Source organism: Pseudophryne corroboree, chromosome 3 (assembly GCF_028390025.1).
Source record: "Pseudophryne corroboree isolate aPseCor3 chromosome 3, aPseCor3.hap2, whole genome shotgun sequence".
NCBI classification, from domain to species: Eukaryota; Metazoa; Chordata; class Amphibia; order Anura; family Myobatrachidae; genus Pseudophryne; species Pseudophryne corroboree.
In genome coordinates, this window is record NC_086446.1 from 162,086,149 (window position 1) to 162,111,794 (window position 25,646).

A 25,646-nucleotide genomic window follows, 5' to 3' on the forward strand; every position below is an offset into this window, starting at 1 on the left:
AGTGGATCTTGATCTTTCCCTAATTTTGGAACCTCAACTTTTTTGTTCTCCATATTTTATAGGCAGAACTAAAAGGCACCTCAGGTAAACAATGGAGATGGATGGATTGGATACTAGTATACAATTATGGACGGACTGCCACGGTTAGGTGGTATAAAAAAACCACGGTTAGGTGGTATATATTATAATAATAATACAATTATGGATGGACGGACTGCCTGCCGACTGCCGACACAGAGGTAGCCACAGCCGTGAACTACCGCACTGTACACTGGTTGATAAAGAGATAGTAGTATACTCGTAACAATTAGGATGACACTATGACGGTATAAAGAATGAAAAAAAAACCACGGTTAGGTGGTAGGTATATAATAATAAATAATACAATTCTGGTCGGACGGACTGCCTGCCGTGTGCCGACACAGAGGTAGCCACAGCCGTGAACTACCGCACTGTACACTGGTTGATAAAGAGATAGTAGTATACTCGTAACAATTAGGATGACACTATGACGGTATAAAGAATGAAAAAAAAAACCACGGTTAGGTGGTAGGTATATAATAATAAATAATACAATTCTGGTCGGACGGACTGCCTGCCGTGTGCCGACACAGAGGTAGCCACAGCCGTGAACTACCGCACTGTACACTGGTTGATAAAGAGATAGTAGTATACTCGTAACAATTAGGATGACACTATGACGGTATAAAGAATGAAAAAAAAACCACGGTTAGGTGGTAGGTATATAATAATAAATAATACAATTCTGGTCGGACGGACTGCCTGCCGTGTGCCGACACAGAGGTAGCCACAGCCGTGAACTACCGCACTGTACACTGGTTGATAAAGAGATAGTAGTATACTCGTAACAATTAGGATGACACTATGACGGTATAAAGAATGAAAAAAAAACCACGGTTAGGTGGTAGGTATATAATAATAAATAATACAATTCTGGTCGGACGGACTGCCTGCCGTGTGCCGACACAGAGGTAGCCACAGCCGTGAACTACCGCACTGTACACTGGTTGATAAAGAGATAGTAGTATACTCGTAACAATTAGGATGACACTATGACGGTATAAAGAATGAAAAAAAAACCACGGTTAGGTGGTAGGTATATAATAATAAATAATACAATTCTGGTCGGACGGACTGCCTGCCGTGTGCCGACACAGAGGTAGCCACAGCCGTGAACTACCGCACTGTACACTGGTTGATAAAGAGATAGTAGTATACTCGTAACAATTAGGATGACACTATGACGGTATAAAGAATGAAAAAAAAAACCACGGTTAGGTGGTAGGTATATAATAATAAATAATACAATTCTGGTCGGACGGACTGCCTGCCGTGTGCCGACACAGAGGTAGCCACAGCCGTGAACTACCGCACTGTACACTGGTTGATAAAGAGATAGTAGTATACTCGTAACAATTAGGATGACACTATGACGGTATAAAGAATGAAAAAAAAAACCACGGTTAGGTGGTAGGTATATAATAATAAATAATACAATTCTGGTCGGACGGACTGCCTGCCGTGTGCCGACACAGAGGTAGCCACAGCCGTGAACTACCGCACTGTACACTGGTTGATAAAGAGATAGTAGTATACTCGTAACAATTAGGATGACACTATGACGGTATAAAGAATGAAAAAAAAACCACGGTTAGGTGGTAGGTATATAATAATAAATAATACAATTCTGGTCGGACGGACTGCCTGCCGTGTGCCGACACAGAGGTAGCCACAGCCGTGAACTACCGCACTGTACACTGGTTGATAAAGAGATAGTAGTATACTCGTAACAATTAGGATGACACTATGACGGTATAAAGAATGAAAAAAAAACCACGGTTAGGTGGTAGGTATATAATAATAAATAATACAATTCTGGTCGGACGGACTGCCTGCCGTGTGCCGACACAGAGGTAGCCACAGCCGTGAACTACCGCACTGTACTGTGTCTGCTGCTAATATAGACTGGTTGATATTTAAAGAGATATTAGTAGTATACAACAATACTATACTGGTGGTCAGGCACTGGTCACCACTCCTGCAGCAAAAGTGTGCACTGTTAATTAATATAATTGTACTCCTGGCTCCTGCTAACAACCTGCAGTGCTCCCCAGTCTCCCCCACAATTAATTATAAGCTTTTAATTTATACATTGATGACTGTGCAGCACACTGGGCTGAGCTGAGTGCACACAGACTGAGTCACACTGTGTGACTGACTGTGCTGTGTATCGTTTTTTTTTTCAGGCAGAGAACGGATATAGCAGAGAGAAGTGAACGGATATATTATATTAAATAAAAGTTAACTAGCAACTGCACTGGTCACTGACTGTGGTAAACTAACTCTGTCTGCGACTCTGCACAATCTCTCTCTCTCTATCTAATCTATCTCTATTCTAATGGAGAGGACGCCAGACACGTCCTCTCCCTATCAATCTCAATGCACGAGTGAAAATGGCGGCGACGCGCGGCTCCTTATATAGAATCCGAGTCTCGCGATAGAATCCGAGCCTCGCGAGAATCCGACAGCGTCATGATGACGTTCGGGCGCGCTCGGGTTAACCGAGCAAGGCGGGAAGATCCGAGTCGCTCGGACCCGTGAAAAAAAACATGAAGTTCGGGCGGGTTCGGATTCCGAGGAACCGAACCCGCTCATCTCTATTATATATATTATATATCTGTCTGACTGCTCAGCTCACACAGCTTATAATTGTGGGGGAGACTGGGGAGCACTACTGCAGTGCCAGTTATAGGTTATAGCAGGAGCCAGGAGTACATAATATTATATTAAAATTAAACAGTGCACACTTTTGCTGCAGGAGTGCCACTGCCAGTGTGACTAGTGACCAGTGACCTGACCACCAGTATATATAATATTAGTAGTATACTATCTCTTTATCAACCAGTCTATATATTAGCAGCAGACACAGTACAGTGCGGTAGTTCACGGCTGTGGCTACCTCTGTGTCGGCACTCGGCAGCCCGTCCATAATTGTATATACCACCTAACCGTGGTTTTTTTTTTCTTTCTTTATACATACATACTAGTTACGAGTATACTATCTCTTTATCAACCAGTCTATATTAGCAGCAGACACAGTACAGTGCGGTAGTTCACGGCTGTGGCTACCTCTGTGTCGGCACTCGGCAGCCCGTCCATAATTGTATATACCACCTAACCGTGGTTTTTTTTTCTTTCTTTATACATACATACTAGTTACGAGTATACTATCTCTTTATCAACCAGTCTATATATTAGCAGCAGACACAGTACAGTGCGGTAGTTCACGGCTGTGGCTACCTCTGTGTCGGCACTCGGCAGCCCGTCCATAATTGTATATACCACCTAACCGTGGTTTTTTTTTCTTTCTTTATTCATACATACTAGTTACGAGTATACTATCTCTTTATCAACCAGTCTATATATTAGCAGCAGACACAGTACAGTGCGGTAGTTCACGGCTGTGGCTACCTCTGTGTCGGCACTCAGCAGCCCGTCCATAATTGTATATACCACCTAACCGTGGTTTTTTTTTCTTTCTTTATACATACATACTAGTTACGAGTATACTATCTCTTTATCAACCAGTCTATATTAGCAGCAGACACAGTACAGTGCGGTAGTTCACGGCTGTGGCTACCTCTGTGTCGGCACTCGGCAGCCCGTCCATAATTGTATATACCACCTAACCGTGGTTTTTTTTTCTTTCTTTATACATACATACTAGTTACGAGTATACTATCTCTTTATCAACCAGTCTATATATTAGCAGCAGACACAGTACAGTGCGGTAGTTCACGGCTGTGGCTACCTCTGTGTCGGCACTCGGCAGCCCGTCCATAATTGTATATACCACCTAACCGTGGTTTTTTTTTCTTTCTTTATACATACATACTAGTTACGAGTATACTATCTCTTTATCAACCAGTCTATATATTAGCAGCAGACACAGTACAGTGCGGTAGTTCACGGCTGTGGCTACCTCTGTGTCGGCACTCGGCAGCCCGTCCATAATTGTATATACCACCTAACCGTGGTTTTTTTTTCTTTCTTTATACATACATACTAGTTACGAGTATACTATCTCTTTATCAACCAGTCTATATATTAGCAGCAGACACAGTACAGTGCGGTAGTTCACGGCTGTGGCTACCTCTGTGTCGGCACTCGGCAGCCCGTCCATAATTGTATACTAGTATCCAATCCATCCATCTCCATTGTTTACCTGAGGTGCCTTTTAGTTGTGCCTATTAAAATATGGAGAACAAAAATGTTGAGGTTCCAAAATTAGGGAAAGATCAAGATCCACTTCCACCTCGTGCTGAAGCTGCTGCCACTAGTCATGGCCGAGACGATGAAATGCCAGCAACGTCGTCTGCCAAGGCCGATGCCCAATGTCATAGTACAGAGCATGTCAAATCCAAAACACCAAATATCAGTAAAAAAAGGACTCCAAAACCTAAAATAAAATTGTCGGAGGAGAAGCGTAAACTTGCCAATATGCCATTTACCACACGGAGTGGCAAGGAACGGCTGAGGCCCTGGCCTATGTTCATGGCTAGTGGTTCAGCTTCACATGAGGATGGAAGCACTCAGCCTCTCGCTAGAAAAATGAAAAGACTCAAGCTGGCAAAAGCAGCACAGCAAAGAACTGTGCATTCTTCGAAATCCCAAATCCACAAGGAGAGTCCAATTGTGTCGGTTGCGATGCCTGACCTTCCCAACACTGGACGTGAAGAGCATGCGCCTTCCACCATTTGCACGCCCCCTGCAAGTGCTGGAAGGAGCACCCGCAGTCCAGTTCCTGATAGTCAGATTGAAGATGTCAGTGTTGAAGTACACCAGGATGAGGAGGATATGGGTGTTGCTGGCGCTGGGGAGGAAATTGACCAGGAGGATTCTGATGGTGAGGTGGTTTGTTTAAGTCAGGCACCCGGGGAGACACCTGTTGTCCGTGGGAGGAATATGGCCGTTGACATGCCAGGTGAAAATACCAAAAAAATCAGCTCTTCGGTGTGGAGGTATTTCACCAGAAATGCGGACAACAGGTGTCAAGCCGTGTGTTCCCTTTGTCAAGCTGTAATAAGTAGGGGTAAGGACGTTAACCACCTCGGAACATCCTCCCTTATACGTCACCTGCAGCGCATTCATAATAAGTCAGTGACAAGTTCAAAAACTTTGGGTGACAGCGGAAGCAGTCCACTGACCAGTAAATCCCTTCCTCTTGTAACCAAGCTCACGCAAACCACCCCACCAACTCCCTCAGTGTCAATTTCCTCCTTCCCCAGGAATGCCAATAGTCCTGCAGGCCATGTCACTGGCAATTCTGACGAGTCCTCTCCTGCCTGGGATTCCTCCGATGCATCCTTGCGTGTAACGCCTACTGCTGCTGGCGCTGCTGTTGTTGCCGCTGGGAGTCGATGGTCATCCCAGAGGGGAAGTCGTAAGCCCACTTGTACTACTTCCAGTAAGCAATTGACTGTTCAACAGTCCTTTGCGAGGAAGATGAAATATCACAGCAGTCATCCTACTGCAAAGCGGATAACTGAGGCCTTGGCATCCTGGGTGGTGAGAAACGTGGTTCCGGTATCCATCATTACTGCAGAGCCAACTAGAGACTTGTTGGAGGTACTGTGTCCCCGGTACCAAATACCATCTAGGTTCCATTTCTCTAGGCAGGCGATACCGAAAATGTACACAGACCTCAGAAAAAGAGTCACCAGTGTCCTAAAAAATGCAGCTGTACCCAATGTCCACTTAACCACGGACATGTGGACAAGTGGAGCAGGGCAGGGTCAGGACTATATGACTGTGACAGCCCACTGGGTAGATGTATGGACTCCCGCCGCAAGAACAGCAGCGGCGGCACCAGTAGCAGCATCTCGCAAACGCCAACTCTTTCCTAGGCAGGCTACGCTTTGTATCACCGGTTTCCAGAATACGCACACAGCTGAAAACCTCTTACGGCAACTGAGGAAGATCATCGCGGAATGGCTTACCCCAATTGGACTCTCCTGTGGATTTGTGGCATCGGACAACGCCAGCAATATTGTGTGTGCATTAAATATGGGCAAATTCCAGCACGTCCCATGTTTTGCACATACCTTGAATTTGGTGGTGCAGAATTTTTTTAAAAACGACAGGGGCGTGCAAGAGATGCTGTCGGTGGCCAGAAGAATTGCGGGACACTTTCGGCGTACAGGCACCACGTACAGAAGACTGGAGCACCACCAAAAACTACTGAACCTGCCCTGCCATCATCTGAAGCAAGAAGTGGTAACGAGGTGGAATTCAACCCTCTATATGCTTCAGAGGTTGGAGGAGCAGCAAAAGGCCATTCAAGCCTATACAATTGAGCACGATATAGTAGGTGGAATGCACCTGTCTCAGGCGCAGTGGAGAATGATTTCAACGTTGTGCAAGGTTCTGATGCCCTTTGAACTTGCCACACGTGAAGTCAGTTCAGACACTGCCAGCCTGAGTCAGGTCATTCCCCTCATCAGGCTTTTGCAGAAGAAGCTGGAGGCATTGAAGAAGGAGCTAAAAGGGAGCGATTCCGCTAGGCATGTGGGACTTGTGGATGCAGCCCTTAATTCGCTTAACAAGGATTCACGGGTGGTCAATCTGTTGAAATCAGAGCACTACATTTTGGCCACCGTGCTCGATCCTAGATTTAAAGCCTACCTTGGATCTCTCTTTCCGGCAGACACAGGTCTGCTGGGATTGAAAGACCTGCTGGTGACAAAATTGTCAAGTCAAGCGGAACGCGACCTGTCAACATCTCCTCCTTCACATTCTCCCGCAACTGGGGGTGCGAGGAAAAGGCTCAGAATTCCGAGCCCACCCGCTGGCGGTGATGCAGGGCAGTCTGGAGCGACTGCTGATGCTGACATCTGGTCCGGACTGAAGGACCTGACAACGATTACGGACATGTCGTCTACTGTCACTGCATATGATTCTCTCAACATTGATAGAATGGTGGAGGATTATATGAGTGACCGCATCCAAGTAGGCACGTCACACAGTCCGTACTTATACTGGCAGGAAAAAGAGGCAATTTGGAGGCCCTTGCACAAACTGGCTTTATTCTACCTAAGTTGCCCTCCCACAAGTGTGTACTCCGAAAGAGTGTTTAGTGCCGCCGCTCACCTTGTCAGCAATCGGCGTACGAGGTTACATCCAGAAAATGTGGAGAAGATGATGTTCATTAAAATGAATTATAATCAATTCCTCCGCGGAGACATTGACCAGCAGCAATTGCCTCCACAAAGTACACAGGGAGCTGAGATGGTGGATTCCAGTGGGGACGAATTGATAATCTGTGAGGAGGGGGATGTACACGGTGATATATCGGAGGGTGAAGATGAGGTGGACATCTTGCCTCTGTAGAGCCAGTTTGTGCAAGGAGAGATTAATTGCTTCTTTTTTGGGGGGGGTCCAAACCAACCCGTCATATCAGTCACAGTCGTGTGGCAGACCCTGTCACTGAAATGATGGGTTGGTTAAAGTGTGCATGTCCTGTTTTGTTTATACAACATAAGGGTGGGTGGGAGGGCCCAAGGACAATTCCATCTTGCACCTCTTTTTTCTTTTCTTTTTCTTTGCATCATGTGCTGATTGGGGAGGGTTTTTTGGAAGGGACATCCTGCGTGACACTGCAGTGCCACTCCTAGATGGGCCCGGTGTTTGTGTCGGCCACTAGGGTCGCTAATCTTACTCACACAGTCAGCTACCTCATTGCGCCTCTTTTTTTCTTTGCGTCATGTGCTGTTTGGGGAGGGTTTTTTGGAAGGGACATCCTGCGTGACACTGCAGTGCCACTCCTAGATGGGCCCGGTGTTTGTGTCGGCCACTAGGGTCGCTAATCTTACTCACACAGCTACCTCATTGCGCCTCTTTTTTTCTTTGCGTCATGTGCTGTTTGGGGAGGGTTTTTTGGAAGGGACATCCTGCGTGACACTGCAGTGCCACTCCTAGATGGGCCCGGTGTTTGTGTCGGCCACTAGGGTCGCTAATCTTACTCACACAGCTACCTCATTGCGCCTCTTTTTTTCTTTGCGTCATGTGCTGTTTGGGGAGGGTTTTTTGGAAGGGCCATCCTGCGTGACACTGCAGTGCCACTCCTAGATGGGCCCGGTGTTTGTGTCGGCCACTAGGGTCGCTAATCTTACTCACACAGCTACCTCATTGCGCCTCTTTTTTTCTTTGCGTCATGTGCTGTTTGGGGAGGGTTTTTTGGAAGGGACATCCTGCGTGACACTGCAGTGCCACTCCTAGATGGGCCCGGTGTTTGTGTCGGCCACTAGGGTCGCTTATCTTACTCACACAGCGACCTCGGTGCAAATTTTAGGACTAAAAATAATATTGTGAGGTGTGAGGTATTCAGAATAGACTGAAAATGAGTGTAAATTATGGTTTTTGAGGTTAATAATACTTTGGGATCAAAATGACCCCCAAATTCTATGATTTAAGCTGTTTTTTAGTGTTTTTTGAAAAAAACACCCGAATCCAAAACACACCCGAATCCGACAAAAAAAATTCGGTGAGGTTTTGCCAAAACGCGTTCGAACCCAAAACACGGCCGCGGAACCGAACACAAAACCAAAACACAAAACCCGAAAAATTTCAGGCGCTCATCTCTACACATTATTAAACTCTTAAAGTGCTCATGGATCCCAAGTGACCCATCTATAACCCATGGTACTAATGTGGACCGCAGCATCCTCTACGGACTATGAGAAAAGGATTTACCGGTAGGTAATTAAAATCCTATTTTCGAAGTTTATCCTTTAGTTATGTTGCCATCTACTTTACTTATCATTTCATTGTAAGTGTTACCTTCTTCACGTAAAGTAATTATTTTGTATCTCTTTCTAGGTGACCAGTCAACTCTCTTTACTTTGTCATCCTAAATTATACCGCTTTCTCATTGCAAACCTACTGTAGGTCAGACCCAGCAGCCTTTTGAACCTGGGTCCGCCCCAGGTACGAGCAGCCTCAGACTTCACATTGCAATTTTCAACCCGGGTTATTCCCGAGTTGGTGCCTTTCACATGTACCCCGGTCCAGAGCCGGATTATAGGCGGGGCAGATGTTGCTTCCACACTACAGCAAACACTGCCAAGCTTCAGCCCCCCTGCACCCTGCCTGGTCGGCTCAGAGCGAGTCCCGGCAGCACAATTGTTTTTAATTTGAGACAGAGACAACTTTGTCTCCGTCTCTACAGTAAGCTCTGCCCCCTCGCGGACATAATGCTGTGATTCGAAGGTGTATGGTGTAGGGGGTGGGGCCTAACAGTGAAGTGCCTGCCCCAATCAGTAACCTGATGCTGCTGCAGCCGAACAGAACAGGTAGTTTATCCTGCTCTATTTCTGCCTCCCTCTCTCTCTTTCACTTGCTTGATCCCCTCTCTCTCACTCCGACATCCCCTTTCTCTTCCTCTCTTGTTCCCATCTCTCTCACTCCTGACTCTCTCTTCCTTGTTCCCCCCTTTCACTCTGTCTTTCTCTCTCTTTCTCCCTGACACCCTCTCTGCCTTGCTCTCCTCTCTTTCTGTATCCCTCCCTAACAACCCCCATCTCTCTCCTAGACACCCTCTTTCTCTCTCTCTCTCTCCTGCTCCCTTCTCTCTCCATCCCTGACACCCTCTCTCCCCTTCCTCTTTCTCTTCCCACTCTTCCTGACTTTCTCTTGCTCTCTTCTTTCTCTATCTTTGGCTCTCATTCCCCCCTCTCACCGTGACACCCCTCTCCCTTGTTCCCCTCTCATTCTTTCTCACTGACACCCCCTCTCTCTCCCGCTCAATCCCCCTTCCTCTCTCCAACACCCCCTCTCTCTCCCTTCCCTCTCTGTCTCTCTCCCATTGTCTCTTTCTCTCCTTGACGTACCCTCACTCTGTTTCTCCACGCTCATTTTCTCTAAAACACTATCTCTTGCTCCCCTCTTTCTCCCTGTCCTTGTCTCTCTTCCCATCCCTGACACCCTCTGTTTCACTCTTGGTCCTATTTTGCCTCCTGTCTCTCTCCCTCTGACTCTTGCTCCCCCATTCTCTGTTTCCTTCCTTGACTACCTCTTTCTCTGTCTCTTGTTCATCTGTCGCTATCTCTCTTCCTGACACCATCTCTATCTCTTGCTCTCTCCCGTCTCTCTCTCTCCCTGAGAAACTCTCTCGCTTTCTCTCATTCCCACTCTTTCCCTGACACCCTCTCTCTTCCTCTCTCTCTTTCTCTCCAACACCCTCTCTCTATCCCTGACCCCCCTTCTCATTCTTCCCCCTCTCACTTTCTCTCTCCAACACCCTTTTTGTCTCTCACTCCCCTTACTCTCTCTCATACTCCACTAAGGGGCATCTTAGTGACAGAGGCGACGTGCAGTCAATTTTATTGGAGGGGGCCCCTACACCTTTGTTGCCTGAAGCCCCCACTAGTCTTAATCCGGCCCTGCCTGGGTCACCCATGTTGAACACTGTGATGTGATTTAAAACTGACTTTTCTGGCTCACATCGATGAGGTTTCAAAGGAAATAAGGAGGGGCTGGGGACTACTCTGAGTTACACATACTCATGTCAATCAGCACCTTTATCTGAGACGTGGGTTGAATATCCCAGGTCAGAGGCTTTCACACTGCACAGCAACCTGGGTCCGACCCATGTTTAAATCGGGTTGAAATGCAGGGTTGCGAGACCAGGGTTATTCACTTTGGTACTTTCACACTGCACCTCGACCCAGGATATTTTGGTGATGTGAAAGAGGTATAAGTTTTACCCCTTTCACATCGCCAATGTTGGATCCCACCTGGGAATTGGAAACGGGTCCTTTCCGGGTGGGATCCGGCATTGGAGACTAGTGCTGGCTTCCCTGACTCGGCAATATGCCGGGCGGGTTGCCATAGCGGCGGGGGGCGGGGCCGGCAGCAGCGCTGGGAGATCATCTCCGCACCGCCTCTCCCTGTTGTAGTGAATGAGTCCCGGGACACATCGACCAATAACACTGCTTTATTCCCGGGTTGAATTGCCGGGTCAGGCGACCTGGGATTCCAGCTATCGCACTTTCACACCTCACTAATTCATTGCGGTGAACTGCATTATATCGTTTATAAAATTATCTTTCTAGTGATATATACCTTGATAGGATTTTCTTTAAAAATAATGCAATTATATGCAATTAAACCCTAAAGACAAACATTTTCCAAAAGGCTTCCACAATTTTGGCCACTATATATATATATATATATATATATATATATATATATAAAACAGCAATTCACAAGCGGCACCTGGACCAATAAACTCACGATCATGCAGGCATGATCGTGAGTGTATTGGTCCGGGTGTCGCTTGTGAATTGCTGTTGTATTGAACTCCTTGCCGGGGAGGATCTGAAGCTGGCACCGGCATCTTTTCTATTTGAAAGGAGTGCTGCCCGAATATTGTGCTTATTATATATATATATATATATATAGGGATACAGAGGGGACGGCACTCAGAGGATTTTTTCAAATATTGTATTCAAGTATAAAACATACTTAGTGATCCATGGATGGATCACTAAGTATGTTTTATACTTGAATACAATATTTGAAAAAATCCTCTGAGTGCCGTCCCCTCTGTATCCCTACATTTGCATGGTTCCTGCCTAGGACGTGACACCGGGGTAAGATTGCCTTATATTTCATTGAGTGCCGGACTACAGAATCTGTATATATATATATATATATATATAAAATGTCACCTATCTGGAACCCCTTAAAAATCATGCATTTGCCCCTGGACATGCCTCTGTCAAATCTAAAGCCCTCTACACATTTTAAATTGACTCCACCTGCTGTGCAACATGTTTTGCCAATGTGCAAAGTTACGTGCCCTTTTTTGCTGTACTCCACCCCAGAATCAGGCCCTATGTACATACCTTCTAACATGACCCATTCCAGGAGGGACAAAATGCTCTGTTCCTGGAATTCTTTCTTAGTTACTTTATAACAGGTGGCAATCATAAATTAAGAGGAAAGTCCAAGAACAAAGCATTTTGTCTGTCTTGGGATGGGTCATGTTGGGAGGCATGCTCTATGTGCTGTTTACGACTCATTTGAAAAAAGGATGAACTCACTTTGATCATATACAAGGTAAAGTGCTTTCATCCCATAGTTATAGTATCCTCCTTCGGCCTCTATATGCCATAGACCCGTTATATGAGCGACCATATCCAGGGTTACACCAACACCTGCAATAAAACACAAAACATGGCATTCAGTAAAATGTTTTTAAACATGGTTCAAAAAGTTTAACTGACATCCTTGCAAACTGTGATTTTGCAATGTTTTTAAATAAAATAGGTCTGTCTACAAATTACAATCATCCAACAAAATGATGTCTTATACTAACTATAAAACAACCAGGTTGTCAGCGGTGTGCCTCTTACAGAAAACGGTGGTACACAGTGTAGCCTGTCTAGTAGGAATGAGTTGGCATTTGTGAGATTCTGCTGCTGGTGCCGTTGCTGTTGTTGCTGCGGAAGGCAATACATCTACCCAGTGGGCTGTCACAGTTATGTAGTGCTTAGTTTGCCCTGCTCCACTTGTCCACATGTCCGTGGTTAAGTGGACAGTGGGTACAACCGCATTTTTGAGGACACTGAGGACACTTTTATTAATTTCCCTGTACAGTCGGGGAATTGCTTGCCTAGTTAAGTGGAATCTAGACGGGATTTGGTACTGGGGGCACAGTACGTCCATCAACTGTCTAAATCCCACTGCACTAATGGCGGATATCGGACGCACGTCTAACACCAGCATAGTTGTTATGGCCTCAGTAATCCGCTTTGCAACATGGTGACTGCTGTCATATTTCATCTTCCTCATAAAGGACTGTTGGACAGTCAATTGCTTAATTAAAGTAGTACAAGTGGTCTTCCGACTTCCTCTATGGGATGACAATCGACACCCAGCAGCAACAGCAGCAGCGGCAGCAGTAGGCGTAACACTCAAGGATACTCCGCAGAAATCCCGGATAGGAGAGGACTCGTCAGTAATGCCAGTGACATGGCCTGTAGGACTACTTCCGTTCCTGACTGAGGAGGAAACTGATGTTAAGGGAGTTGGTGGTGTGGATTGCAGGAGCTTGGGTACAACAGGAAAAAGGGATTTAGGTGTCAGTGGACTGCTTACGCTATTACCCAGTTTCTGAACTTGACAATGACTTGTGATGAATGTGCTGCAGTTGATGTATAAGGGAGGATGTTCCTAGGTGGTTAATATCCTTACCCCTACTTATTATGTATTGACAAAGGCAACAGATGGCTTGACACCTGTTGTCCTGATTTGTGGAGAAATAATTCCACACGAAGAGTTGGCTTTTTTTGGTATTTCGCCCAGGCATGACAATGGGCTTTTTCATCCCATGAACAACAACTGTCTCCACTGGTGCCTTATTCAAACAAACCACATCACCATCAGAATCCTCATTGTCAACTTCCTCCTCAGCACCAGCTACACCAATATCCTAGTCATCCTGGTGTACTTCTACAGTGACATCCTCAGTCTCAATATCAGCAACTGCACTGGTGGTGCTCCTCCCAGCACTTGCAGAGGGCGTGCAAATGGTGGTAGGAGCCTCCTCTTCCCAAAAAGTCTTGGGAAGGTCAGGCCTAGACATTGCAACTGCAGACACAATAGGACTCTCCGTGGGGATTTGGTATCAAGAGCTAGGGGGCATCGAATAAGGAAAAAACTCAACTTTTCTGAATGAAGAAACCCAAGAAAGAAGAAGAGGCAGGGTACAAAAACAAAATTTGTCCATGGGTTAAGGAGTTGCCATCAAGGCCACAATCAGAAACAGGAGACTCTAAGGGCTCAAAAGGAATATTTAAGGCTGAAGCAAAAGTGGAGTCCATAAAATTCCCTGCCGCTCCACAATCCAGGGAAGCGAGTACAGGAAACTTCTTACCATCCGAAGTAAGTTCCACTGGAACTAAAATAGAATTTGAGGGAGTAATGGTAGAGATACCAAAGTGAACCCCTCTGACTTCACTCAATCTCTGTCTTTTACTGGTCTTTTAGGGCAGACACCAACAAAATGGCCTTGTGCCCAACAATAAAGACAGACTTTTTGCCCGCCTTTACTTCTTCTCATCAGAAGTTAGCTGAGAGACCCCAAAGTGCATGAGTTCGGGCTATTCCTTCTGAGCTTCAGCACTGGAAGGACGGGCGGGGAGTACCCCAAAATTGCTCTCATGTTTCCATTCACAGAAACGGTGATCAACCCGAATGGCCAATTTCATAAGAGCATCCAAAGACTTAGCCGGCAAATACTGCACAAGGCAGTCCTTAATCTGCTCTGAAAGGCCAATTCAGAACTGACTCTGAAGAGTTGCATCATTCCATCTGGAATCTACAGCCCATCTTCTGAATTCAGTGCAGTAGGACTCCGCAGACCCATGGCCCTGCCTGAGAGAGAGAAGATGAGCCTCGGCTGAGGCTGCATGATCCGGATCATCATACAAAAGGCCCATGGCTGAAAAGAAAGCATAAACAAAAGAGGTCAAAATATAAATTACAACTCTAGCAAAAAATAAGGAATTGTTCCATCTCCAGAAAAACGATCCGGTAAATTAACCTTTGGCTCTTTACTCCCATGAGAGGCAAATCCCACTCAAATAGTATCCTCCTGTGTGGCAACTTTCAAGGTAAACTCCTGAAGTTTCTGAGTCAGGCCTTGGATTTGATTAGCCAGGATTTGTGCCGTGCTCTGAGCAGAATGATCCATAAAGACTCCGGCAAGTAAATGAAAAACTCTGACCTTCTTAGCTGTTTTGGGCTGGTCATAAATGTTACGTTTGAGGAATCTTCTTTCCGAGGAGACTTCAGAGATCTTCTGGGCAATGACCACTATACACCCAAGATGTGCCTACCGGTACTGGGATGCAACCAGGACTTACTCCACTGATGGTAGTATGAGCTTAACACTGAGCAACCTGAATCAATGCCAGTGGGAAGGAGAACCCAAAAGAAAAGAGGACTAGCACAAAGGAAAAAGATAGAGAATAACACTATGGTGACAGGGAAAATAAGAAGAGCCAAATATATAAAAACAGGGGAGTCCAAGACAAAGACAAGGTGTGAGAAATAAGAGCTAGAGCATTAAGGAAGGAATGGAGCACAATAAATACTGAGAACCTAAAGGTGGAGCCACCAGTAACAGGAGTACGGAGGAATCAAAGGAGGAACTGAACACAAAGGAGACACGTAACCACATAAGAAAAAGATGAGGAATTAACTGCAAACAGATGAAAAACTTGACAGATTATGCATCTGACTTGGATCTGAACACAGGTAATCTGCAGAAGACTTATTAGGTAACAAGGTGAGGTACCCACAGGCAAGGAGTTGTACCAAGAGACAAGGGCTCCAGCTGCAGCCTGGAACTATGACCAGCAAGGAGAAATAGGCAGGCCAGGAGTATAAAGGGAGCAAGGACCAATCAGAGGTGTTACACTGCCAAGCCTAGCCCTAATTAAGAACTCCCTACAGCTGTCCCACAGAACATCTACACTTCCTGTGAGTGCCCGGCGTAACTGTAACCATGCACTCACTGACGCCTTCAGACGGAAGTTCCCGGCAGCTCTGCTCCCTAGCAACCTCGGCCGGATCAGTTCAGCATCCAGGTTGCCATGGAGCCGGCGGCTGGGGCCAGGAGTTTGGGAGCAACCCGGTCACCTAGTGACGACCGGATGCTATGAGCCGTGGCTTGTAACAGGCATACAGAAGAGAACATGGCTTTGAGACAGTGGTTGGAGCACAATTCAACAGAGATACTGTAGAAGAATACCCCCTCTGCCCTGTCACCTGGTGCACATGTCCCGCTTTTCCCATCCTTGTTACTTTGCTGCTGTCCTTCCAAAGCCCCCCATCAAAAGCAAACTCTACTAGAACACTATTTATACAGCACCCTGATCCCCCACTCCTTATTTGGGCCATACATTTGCTAGACCAGCTTACACTTCTCATCTGGCCCACCCTTCTCCTCATCCAACTTGTCTCCTGTCCTGCTCTCTGCACTGTGGGCATAAATAATAGTACCAGGCAAAGAGAGGAGAGCTCACAATGAGCCCTAGTGTGGGACGTCCTCACCACACCTCAACAATGTGGCTTGCAGACAGTGCACTGCTTACTGCTGCATGGGCTTGACTGGTTGCAGGGGCAACAGCAGATCCTGAAAGCAGCCGCATCTCTAGCACCAATTATGGTTATGCTAGTTTACCCAGGTAATAATGTCTAGTTGCGGTTTTACACTGTTTACCTATGTTTTCTTATATCACTGAATTTTTACTTTTTTATTGTTACTAGTTTTTTTTTGCTCATTATTTTTCCTTAACACTTGTCTCTTTCCCTTCTTTTCTCCGTCTGCACTTTCCACTTTGCTCCACCAGTTTTGGGCCATTTTACTGTTTATGTTTCTTCTGTTTCTCATGGCTGCCAGACTCCAGGTAGTTTCTGTCAATGCCAGGCGGTTGAATGTCCCTGAGAAAAGGGTCAAAGCCCTTCGTTCCTTTCATGCCTATAGGGCTGTCATTGCTTCGGCTCAAGAAACCCTTTTTCCAACATTCTTCATAGACTCCATGTCTCAGTAATAGATTTTTCTCACAGTATACTATTTTAATTACTCGTTTCTTGAGCAGGTTATGGATTAGATTGACTCACTCCAGGAGGGGATCTTGGTTGTAGGTGGAGCCTTTACCTGGTCTCTGGACTATCAGCAGGACATTTCTTTGGGTTTCTCCACAGTTCCGAGCTGGACAACACGACGTGTAAGGTGTTTTCTTCAAACTCATCAGCTGTCCAATGTTGGCGTATACTCTACCCCACGGACAGGGACTTTATGCACTATTCAAACCCACATCAGATCAGTCCTATTCTAGGATAGACTACTTATTGTTAGGTCATAGACACCTACCCTTGGTTCAGACAGTGTCTATAGGTATAGTGACCAGGTCCGCTGATGCCCCTATGCTTCTCGACCTACAAATGTGTCCTCACTCCTGCACTTACTAATGCTTAGCCTCTTTTTGAGCAATTTCTCTCCAAAAATGCATCTTATTAGCATCGCTATGTAAATGCAGCTGTATCCCCCCACATTCTCATACCCACCCATACTATGATCTTACCAAAATAATGTTATCCCAATTTTACTTCTGCCACTAGTTACCTGCTATTGTGTTTTTTTTTCTTCCTTCAATAGCTCGCTTCCACCCCACCATGTGTTTTTCCTGTAATGTTTACCTCCACTGATTGCACACCTTTCCATTGTGCCCTACATGCAGGGTACATCATACTACTACATAAGCATCAGTTTTCCCATATATGAACTTGGCCCTTGTATGGCTCACCTCCCACAGTGTAACCTTCAAAGTGCGCCCAACATGGCTGCCCCATATGGTACACTTGTGGATGGGATGAAAAATACATGGACCTTGTGGTTTTGTTGGAACCCTACTCTAAACTGTAGGACTCTGAAATCACCCCTATTTTGTGTCATCTCTTCTAGGGGTGGACTATTCCACCCTGGGTAATTCTACGCTGAGCGCCCAAGATGGCTGCCGCACTTGGTACCTGTGAGGGTGGAATACACAACCCTTGGAAGTTATTACCCAAAATGCCTACACCAATCCTGCATTATGCTTTCTGTGTGCTTAAGCTTTTCTTTTATGTCTGTGTGGCTTATCTATTGTTGTATTACTTAAATCCTCTGTATCATGTGTATTGTTTTTGATGTCTGTAAAGCGCCTTGAGTCCTGTTGGAGAAAGAGCGCTATATAAATAAAATTATTATTATTATTATAATTATTATAAAATGCTACATTAAAGTGTTTCCCAAGTTGCACGGGAGCCCCAGCTGTCATGTTCCCTGTGTGCCGCACCTCATCATGTATGGTGGCTAGATGGGGAAGGATGCATCTGCATCCCGTGGGTTTACAGACCCTCAATGTTGTCGCTTTAATGAATCATTGTTAAATTATCCCTATTGTAGATTCCAAATACAGTACACCATTGATATTTACACAGAGCCTTATTCAGAGATGAACGCAGCCCCTGCGTTCACCTGCAGCGGTCGCGTCCATCAGGTCTGCACACACACACACTGACTATAGTGCGTCTGCGTGACCCTTCACCATGCGGATGCATTCTGGAAATATGTGTACGCAAGGTGATTGACATCGGCGGTCATTGGGGGGGCATCGACTCAATGTTATGCTGGTGTGGTCCAGGCATGTCCGAACTGTTTTGGGGGCGGTTGTGTGATGTCACACGCAGCCGCTCCAAGAAGAAAAATGGTGCCAGACCACGTGCCAGCGCAGCCAGGCTGCGCATGCAGGGCTCAACCTCAAATTGAAGCATTCACAATTACATTGCAAACACATTGCGTGGCAGCACCACACACATGCTGGGTGGCCTTGCCCTGTGCTGGGTAGCCCCCATTATGTTAGTAGATAGACGCAGATCTTGCTTCAGATGCAAGATCTGCGTCCATCTCTGAATAACCCCCATAGACTGAATTGTAATCGCCAATGTTTTCAGTTCACCACTTGGGAAGATCATAAATTGCTTATATGGGGACAATACATTCGGCTGGACCCCTTCCTAAAGAAGCTCATGCGGCAGAATGAGGGATTATTGAAGAAAATACAGGCGTTGGAGACTACCCATAAAACCTCACTTTTTGGCTGTCTATATGGAATTGGTTAAGGCACACACATCCTTAAATACATTCTTGCTGGATAAGGTCAAATACTCTTTTCAGAAATGCCATAGTCAGTACCATCATTGAGGTAATAAGCCAGGAAAGATGCTGGCCAGAGCTCTGTGTGCTCAAAGAGTTCTCTCCTTTAACCCGCTGATTAAAGATGAAAAGGGTCTAGCTCACCATGACACCCATAGAATCACAGAGGCATTTTGTTCTTATTTATCTTCACTGTATAATTTACCCACTCATGTGGCCTACCCTGATGTTTTTGGGAAACAACAAGCTATTAGTGCCTAAATCAATAGAATTGGGTTCCCTCTGCTTAGTGACCTTGCCAGTAAAGACTTAGAGAAACCTTTTACTCTACCTGAACTAAACATGACCTGGCAACCTAGCAAGGCACTCATGAAGGAGTGCCTGCTGTGCTGCTCCCTGCACGTGGTGCTCCTAGGCACATGCCTCATGTGCATAGTGGAAAATCCACTACTGCCCCTTGGGGAAAAGCCATGGCCTGGATGGCTTTGCTATCTATTACAACAAAGCTTTTACAGATTAATTAACTCCCATACGTCTTGAGAACTACAACATTGTTTCTGACCAAACCCCCTTCTCTTACCAATTCCTAGATGCCCACATTATGGTTATTCCCAAAGAGGGCAAGGACCCCTCCCTGTGTCGGAGCCAGGGGTGGATCTAGACTCTTCTCTAAGGGCGTGGGGTCGGTTTATGAATTAACCTTGACTCCTCCCCTCTGATTATTCCTCCTCCTACTTCAAGTCCTGGCTCCTCCCATTTTCCAACAGTGACCTCAAATCATAGCTTTGTGTACCCATTCCTATCTCCAATCATTATTTATTCTTCTACCCATTTTATTTCCCTTTTTTTCAGTTATCCCTCTCTTCTTTGACATTATCAGTAGAGCAAGTAGAAATTTTTTCTTAGTGGTACTGATAGTAAAAATGGGCGTGGTCATATGTCATGAAACTAGGCGAGTGGCTACATGACAATAGGGGCATGGCCACACTATGCCATACACCGTAATGCCCCTTACACATTATGCCAAACACTGTAATGCCCATTACACATTATGTCACACACCGTAATGCTTATTACACATTATCCCACACATTAATGCCCATTACACATTATGCCACACACCGTCATGCCTTACATATTAAATCACACACCGTAGGGACAATACTTCCAAAATTATAGACCTCATCCATTATATCTCCTCCATGGATGCCTCCGCGATTTTATTGTCCATGGAATCAGAGAAGGTGAGTGAGGGCAAAATAGCACCCTTCACTTAGGTACATGTTAAACTGAATTTGCCTCTGGAGAAGTACTGGCGTTACTGTAATCTCTCAGTACTTCTGGGGACCTGCTTATGGTGTTTATGTCTTTTGAAGGCTTGGTGCCAGCCCTGCTCCTCCGACCCATGGTCTCTCCCTGATTTATAATCTCCTGTCGAGGAATGCTAGCATAGCCCTTCCTTGTTTTACTGTTAACTTGGACTGGGAGATTGGAGAGCAACTGGTCAAGTTAAATGGGGGAAAAAAAATCCAGTTAGCCCACACCTACTCCTCTAGTGTTTGTGTAGTGGGGACCCATGGTCCTGTTGGTACAGATACCCAGATACTCTCTCTAAAATATGGATCAGTGTGCCAAATATTCGTTGGTGCTGTTCCAATGCCTCAGGTAACCCTTCCCTCAAGCATTTTTGGGAGAAGGTGCTCAGCCTTTCTGCAAAAATTCTAAGGGAATCAAGCCCTTCAGAAAACTATGTTTTGGCTATTTCACTTCTACTCCAGGCCCATCTCAAAATATAAGAAATCCCTAATGTGCCATTTGAATAATGCTGCTAAATCAGTTATCCTGGTGGTGTTCCTCCTATTTTCCAACAATTACGGACTGGTATAATAGGATACATTTTTTATGGAGATGGATGATACTGTATCTTGTCTTCGGCAGAAGTTGGATATGAGGCATTTAGCAAAACCTGGTTCTGCTGAATGGACTTCAAGGCCTCAGCAGCCTTCAAGGACATCTTTATTCCCCACCCACCCTGAGGTTATATAGGTACGATTTTGGCTTTATGGGAGCGTGGCCCCCAAAATGGTTGTCATTAGGATATACCATCTCCCCCTCCTTTATTAATTTACTCCTACTTTCTTCCTCATATCCCCCCCACCCTTAATCCTTCTTCACTCTCCCCTTATCTTTTTTCTGTTTTGCTGTTATTGTTTTTATTTTAGCTCTTTGTCCTCATTTTTCTTTATATTCCTTTCATTTATATGAAAGTTTCTGTGTTTTTGGGTGAATTTTTTTTACTATGTCACACCTTGATGTTTAAGTAACAGTGTGTTTTCTTTTAATATGCCTGTCTTTGTTTCTGGAAAAGTATTGTGCACTTGTTTTTTTCTGTTTTTCATATAATAAAAATATTTTGCACTAAAAAATGTAAACTGGCCATTTACAAATTATCTGTAGGCTATACGCTTCTAACAGAAACAGTTGTCCAAATACCTTTGTGACCTTTGTAACAACCAGACTTTTCTGATATTGATATTTAATCTATGTACATGAAGTTGATTTATTAATTCAGTAAGACAGTAGTACCTAGCAAGATACTTTCTAAGATATGCAGGCAGATTGCTGTTGCAATGAAAGCCAGATACAGTAGCGTACAGTGTAGCTAGGCATCCTTATATCTTTAACAAAAAGAAATAAATCTGCACAGGATATAACAATTATTGTTCAGTGAATTAGAAGTATTATTATTAGACCAACGTAAAAGCCTACTTAAATGATAAGTTCAGCAAATGGTTGGTGGTACTTCCGGAAGATAGTTATGACAACTATGAAACAACAGGTATGGTCCTTTAGAGAAAACAAAGAACCAAAAAAAGCAACCATAGGCCTTTTCCTGGGCACACTTGAAAAATTGAAATGACGAAATTATTAAAAAATAACTTTTATTAATGTATACTTTAAGAGAAGACGAGAGCTGGCATCAATGATTAAAGAGCATAAGTGTTCACAAGTACCAATGTACCTATTATGGGCAAAATAATAATGTAGGTGAGCGAAAATAAGTAAACCCTCATCCACAGAGATAATTCATACATATCCTCTATGATCAGGATTTTATATGAATGAGGTCACTACCTCGAGTCCGATATAGTCTGATAAATGCTATAACCTGAGACCAGGTTAATACAATGGGTCCCAAATTGCTTTAACTGTTGGAGAGTAAAATACCTACAGTACCTAGTATTCCCTGGTGGTTCCCCATCCAGGTACTAACCAGGCCCTGCAGTGCTTGGCTTCCAAGATCAGACGAGTTTGGGCATACTCAGTGCGGTCTGACCGTAGGTAAATCTGTCTCCTAGGCGCACCGTTTTCCGATTGTATTGGGACCCAGGATGTCAATCACAGAATAAATAGATATTGGGTTATATATGGTCAAAAAATAATACAGTAGACTTCTAGATTATTGCTGGGAGATCTAGTCAGTATTAATCTAAATTAAGGCAATAATACTGACTATGGGGTCTTGGGATTGGTATTTCCAAAAACAGACTCTATTACAATTGTGCTCACAAACAGCCTAAGCAACAGGAGGTCTTGTAGTGCCCACAATAATCAGGACAATAGAAAATGTATCTAAAGTACAATAATATCCCTAATTTTCTGAGATTGATTTTAGCATATATAATAATTACAAATTGCAACTGTCCCTTGTAAGAGGGTTCCTCTTTCTCCACCCTTACCCAGTAATCATGCACCAAGAGAGATGTTATGCATAATAATCATAAGAGTATAAAAGTATAAGTACATCACATCCCCTGTTAGCTGGGGAAGTACATGGTGAACCCTGTGGGAAAGCAAGGGGGAGCTGCGGTTGGGCAGGGAGAACCCGTTTTCGTCCAGAGACCCTCAGACCAGTGGACAGGGCAGGAGTCGAGAAGTGAGGCGCCGGCGGCCGCGGTCCGTGTGACCGGAAGTTCGGGCGCCGGAACCGGAAGTGACGCGTGTTTCGCTCCGAGAGCTTGATCACACTGGTCTGAGGGTCTCCCGAAGAGGTTGGGTAAGATAGCCATCGGCCCCTGGCCGAAAACGCGTTCTCCCTGCCCAACCGCAGCTCCCCCTTGCTTTCCCACAGGGTTCACCATGTACTTCTCCAGCTAACAGGGGAAAGCAGTCAAATGTATGTTATGTACTTATACTTTTATACTCTTATGATTATTAGGGATATTATTGTACTTTAGATACATTTTCTATTGTCCTGATTATTGTGGGCACTACAAAGCCCTCCTGTTGCTTAGGCTGTTTGGGAGCACAATTGTAATAGAGTCTGTTTTTAGAAATACCAATCCCAAGACCCCATAGTCAGTATTATTGCCTTAATTTAGATTAATACTGACTAGATCTCCCAGCAATAATCTAGAAGTCTACTGTATTATTTTTTGACCATATATAACCCAATATTTATTTATTCTGTGATTGACATCCTGGGTCCCAATACAATCGGAAAACGGTGCACCTAGGAGACAGATTTACCTACGGTCAGACCGCACTGAGTATGCCCAAACTCTTCTGATCTTGGAAGCCAAGCACTGCAGGGCCTGGTTAGTACCTGGATGGGGAACCACCAGGGAATACTAGGTACCGTAGGTATTTTACTCTCCAACAGTTAAAGCAATTTGGGACCCATTGTATTAACCTGGTCTCAGGTTATAGCATTTATCAGACTATATCGGACTCGAGGTAGTGACCTCATTCATATAAAATCCTGATCATAGAGGATATGTATGAATTATCTCTGTGGATGAGGGTTTACTTATTTTCGCTCACCTACATTATTATTTTGCCCATAATAGGTACATTGGTACTTGTGAACACTTATGCTCTTTAATCATTGATGCCAGCTCTCGTCTTCTCTTAAAGTATACATTAATAAAAGTTATTTTTTAATAATTTCATCATTTCAATTTTTCAAGTATGCCCAGGAAAAGGCCTATGGTTGCTTTTTTTGGTTCTTTGTTTTCTCTAAAGGACCATACCTGTTGTTTCATCCTTATATCTTTACAAGGAATTCTCACTTATGAAGCTCACACAATGTGGATTGCAAAATGCCTGTTTTGCAACACTGGATGGTCCACATCAAAGTATATGCCTAACATCAGCAGAACCAGCAACAGAAATTTTGAGTCCCAGTACACTCATGTTTTTGTGGTTTCAGGCTGGTCAGCCATCAACTCACCCCTATCTTTCCAGCCTCAACCCCTTTGTCTCTCTATCTGCCCCCTGTCTCTTCAACCACATCCCTATCACTGTGTTTCTCAGCCTCATTTCCCCTGTGTCTCTCAGGCTCATTTCTCCCTGCGTCTCTCAGCTTCATTTCTCCCTGTCTCTCAGCTTCATACTATCCTGTGTTTCATAGCATCATCCTCCCTGCAACTCAGCCTCATCCACCCTCTGTTTCTCTCCAGCCTCATCCCGTGTCTCCCCAGCTCCATCACCAGGTCTTCTAACACCATCCCTGCTGTGTCCAGCCTCAACTTTACTCGCATCCCTCCAGCCTCATCTCCCCAGTGTCTCTCTAGCTTCATCCCTGCCTTTGTTTCTCCAGCTTCATGCCTTCTGTGTCTCTCCATCTCTAGACTTGTCCTCCCCTGTCTTTTTCAAGCTCCAACCCACACTTCTGTTCTGTCTGCTCCTCTTTGCAGATCCTTTGCTCTTCAGTGGCATGTTGGAATGACTTTACCTGTCTCCAAGCTCTCTCTCATGCCCGCAGCCTGCTAAATATTGCAGTAGACTGAACTACATATACAGACTCCTAAATAGCCAGGCCCCATGGAATCTTGTGTCCTAGTGCAAGTGCCTCCCTTGTACTACCCTGTTACTGGGCTTATCAGACGTGTGCCTTTGTGTATGAAAGGGTAGAAAAATATCCAGAAATGCACTGCACAGTGGTGTAGATGCCTCATTAAAGTCTAACCTCCAACCACTTTTGAACAAACCAGTGGCTTAAGTTCATACCAGGTGCATAAAAGCGATTACATTACTTCTCAGTGATTACCAAGAAGGATTCCTATCATCATAAATAATAATAAACTGAGTCCTAAAAAAATTAATCTAACAATAAGGGTACATTCTTAAACAACAACTGCTGTCTTTTCTTTCTTTGCATTGGCCCTCATTCCGAGTTGTTCGCTCGCTAGCTGCTTTTAGCAGCCGTGCAAAAGCTAAGCCGCCGCCCTCTGGGAGTGTATCTTAGCTTAGCAGAAGTGTGAACGAAAGGATCACAGAACGGCACCAAAATTGTTTCGCGCAATTTCTGAGTAGCTCCAGACCTACTCCTAGCTTGCGATCATTCAAACTATTTAGTTCCTGTTTTGACGTCGCAAACACGCCTTGCGTTCGGGCCAGCCACTCCCCCGTTTCCTCAGGCACGCCTGCATTTGTATCTGACACGCCTGCGTTTTTCAGCACACTCCCTGAAAATGGTCAGTTACCTCCCAGAAATGCCCCGTTCCTGTCAATCACTCAGCGATCAGCATTGCGACTAAAAAGCGTAGCTAGACCTTGTGTGAAACTGCATCGGCTTTTGTGAAAGTACGTCGCGCAGCCGCACTGCGTACCATACGCATGCGTATAAGTGCCAATTTTTGGCCTGATCGCTGCGCTGCGAACAACGGCAGCTAGCGATCAACTCGGAATGACACCCATAAGACATTTATTTGCTTGTTTCCTTCCCATTGATACTCCAGAATAGATGTACATGTCCAGAACTCTTCATTGCAGCTCGCTCCCTGGATGTAAGAGGCAGCCGTCCTTTCCAAGGGACTGCCACTGCTCCTTCCTCCCTCCTTGGTGATCCCCT

The 25,646-nt window shown here is 45.0% G+C and overlaps 1 protein-coding gene and 2 pseudogenes across 2 annotated transcripts in view; 1 reads left to right on the top strand and 2 right to left on the bottom strand.

Moving 5' to 3' along the window:
* LOC135054997 (coagulation factor VIII-like) overlaps positions 1-25,646 on the bottom strand; it is a 638,500-nt gene that overhangs the window by 227,041 nt on the left and 385,813 nt on the right. For both annotated transcript variants that reach the window (XM_063958535.1, XM_063958534.1), the window contains exon 19: positions 12,126-12,239. In XM_063958535.1, the coding sequence (XP_063814605.1) occupies positions 12,126-12,239 (114 nt within the window). The remainder of the gene's footprint in view (positions 1-12,125; positions 12,240-25,646) is intronic.
* LOC134895545 (5S ribosomal RNA) lies at positions 22,016-22,134 on the bottom strand (annotated as a pseudogene).
* On the top strand, positions 23,319-23,437 carry LOC134895881 (5S ribosomal RNA; annotated as a pseudogene).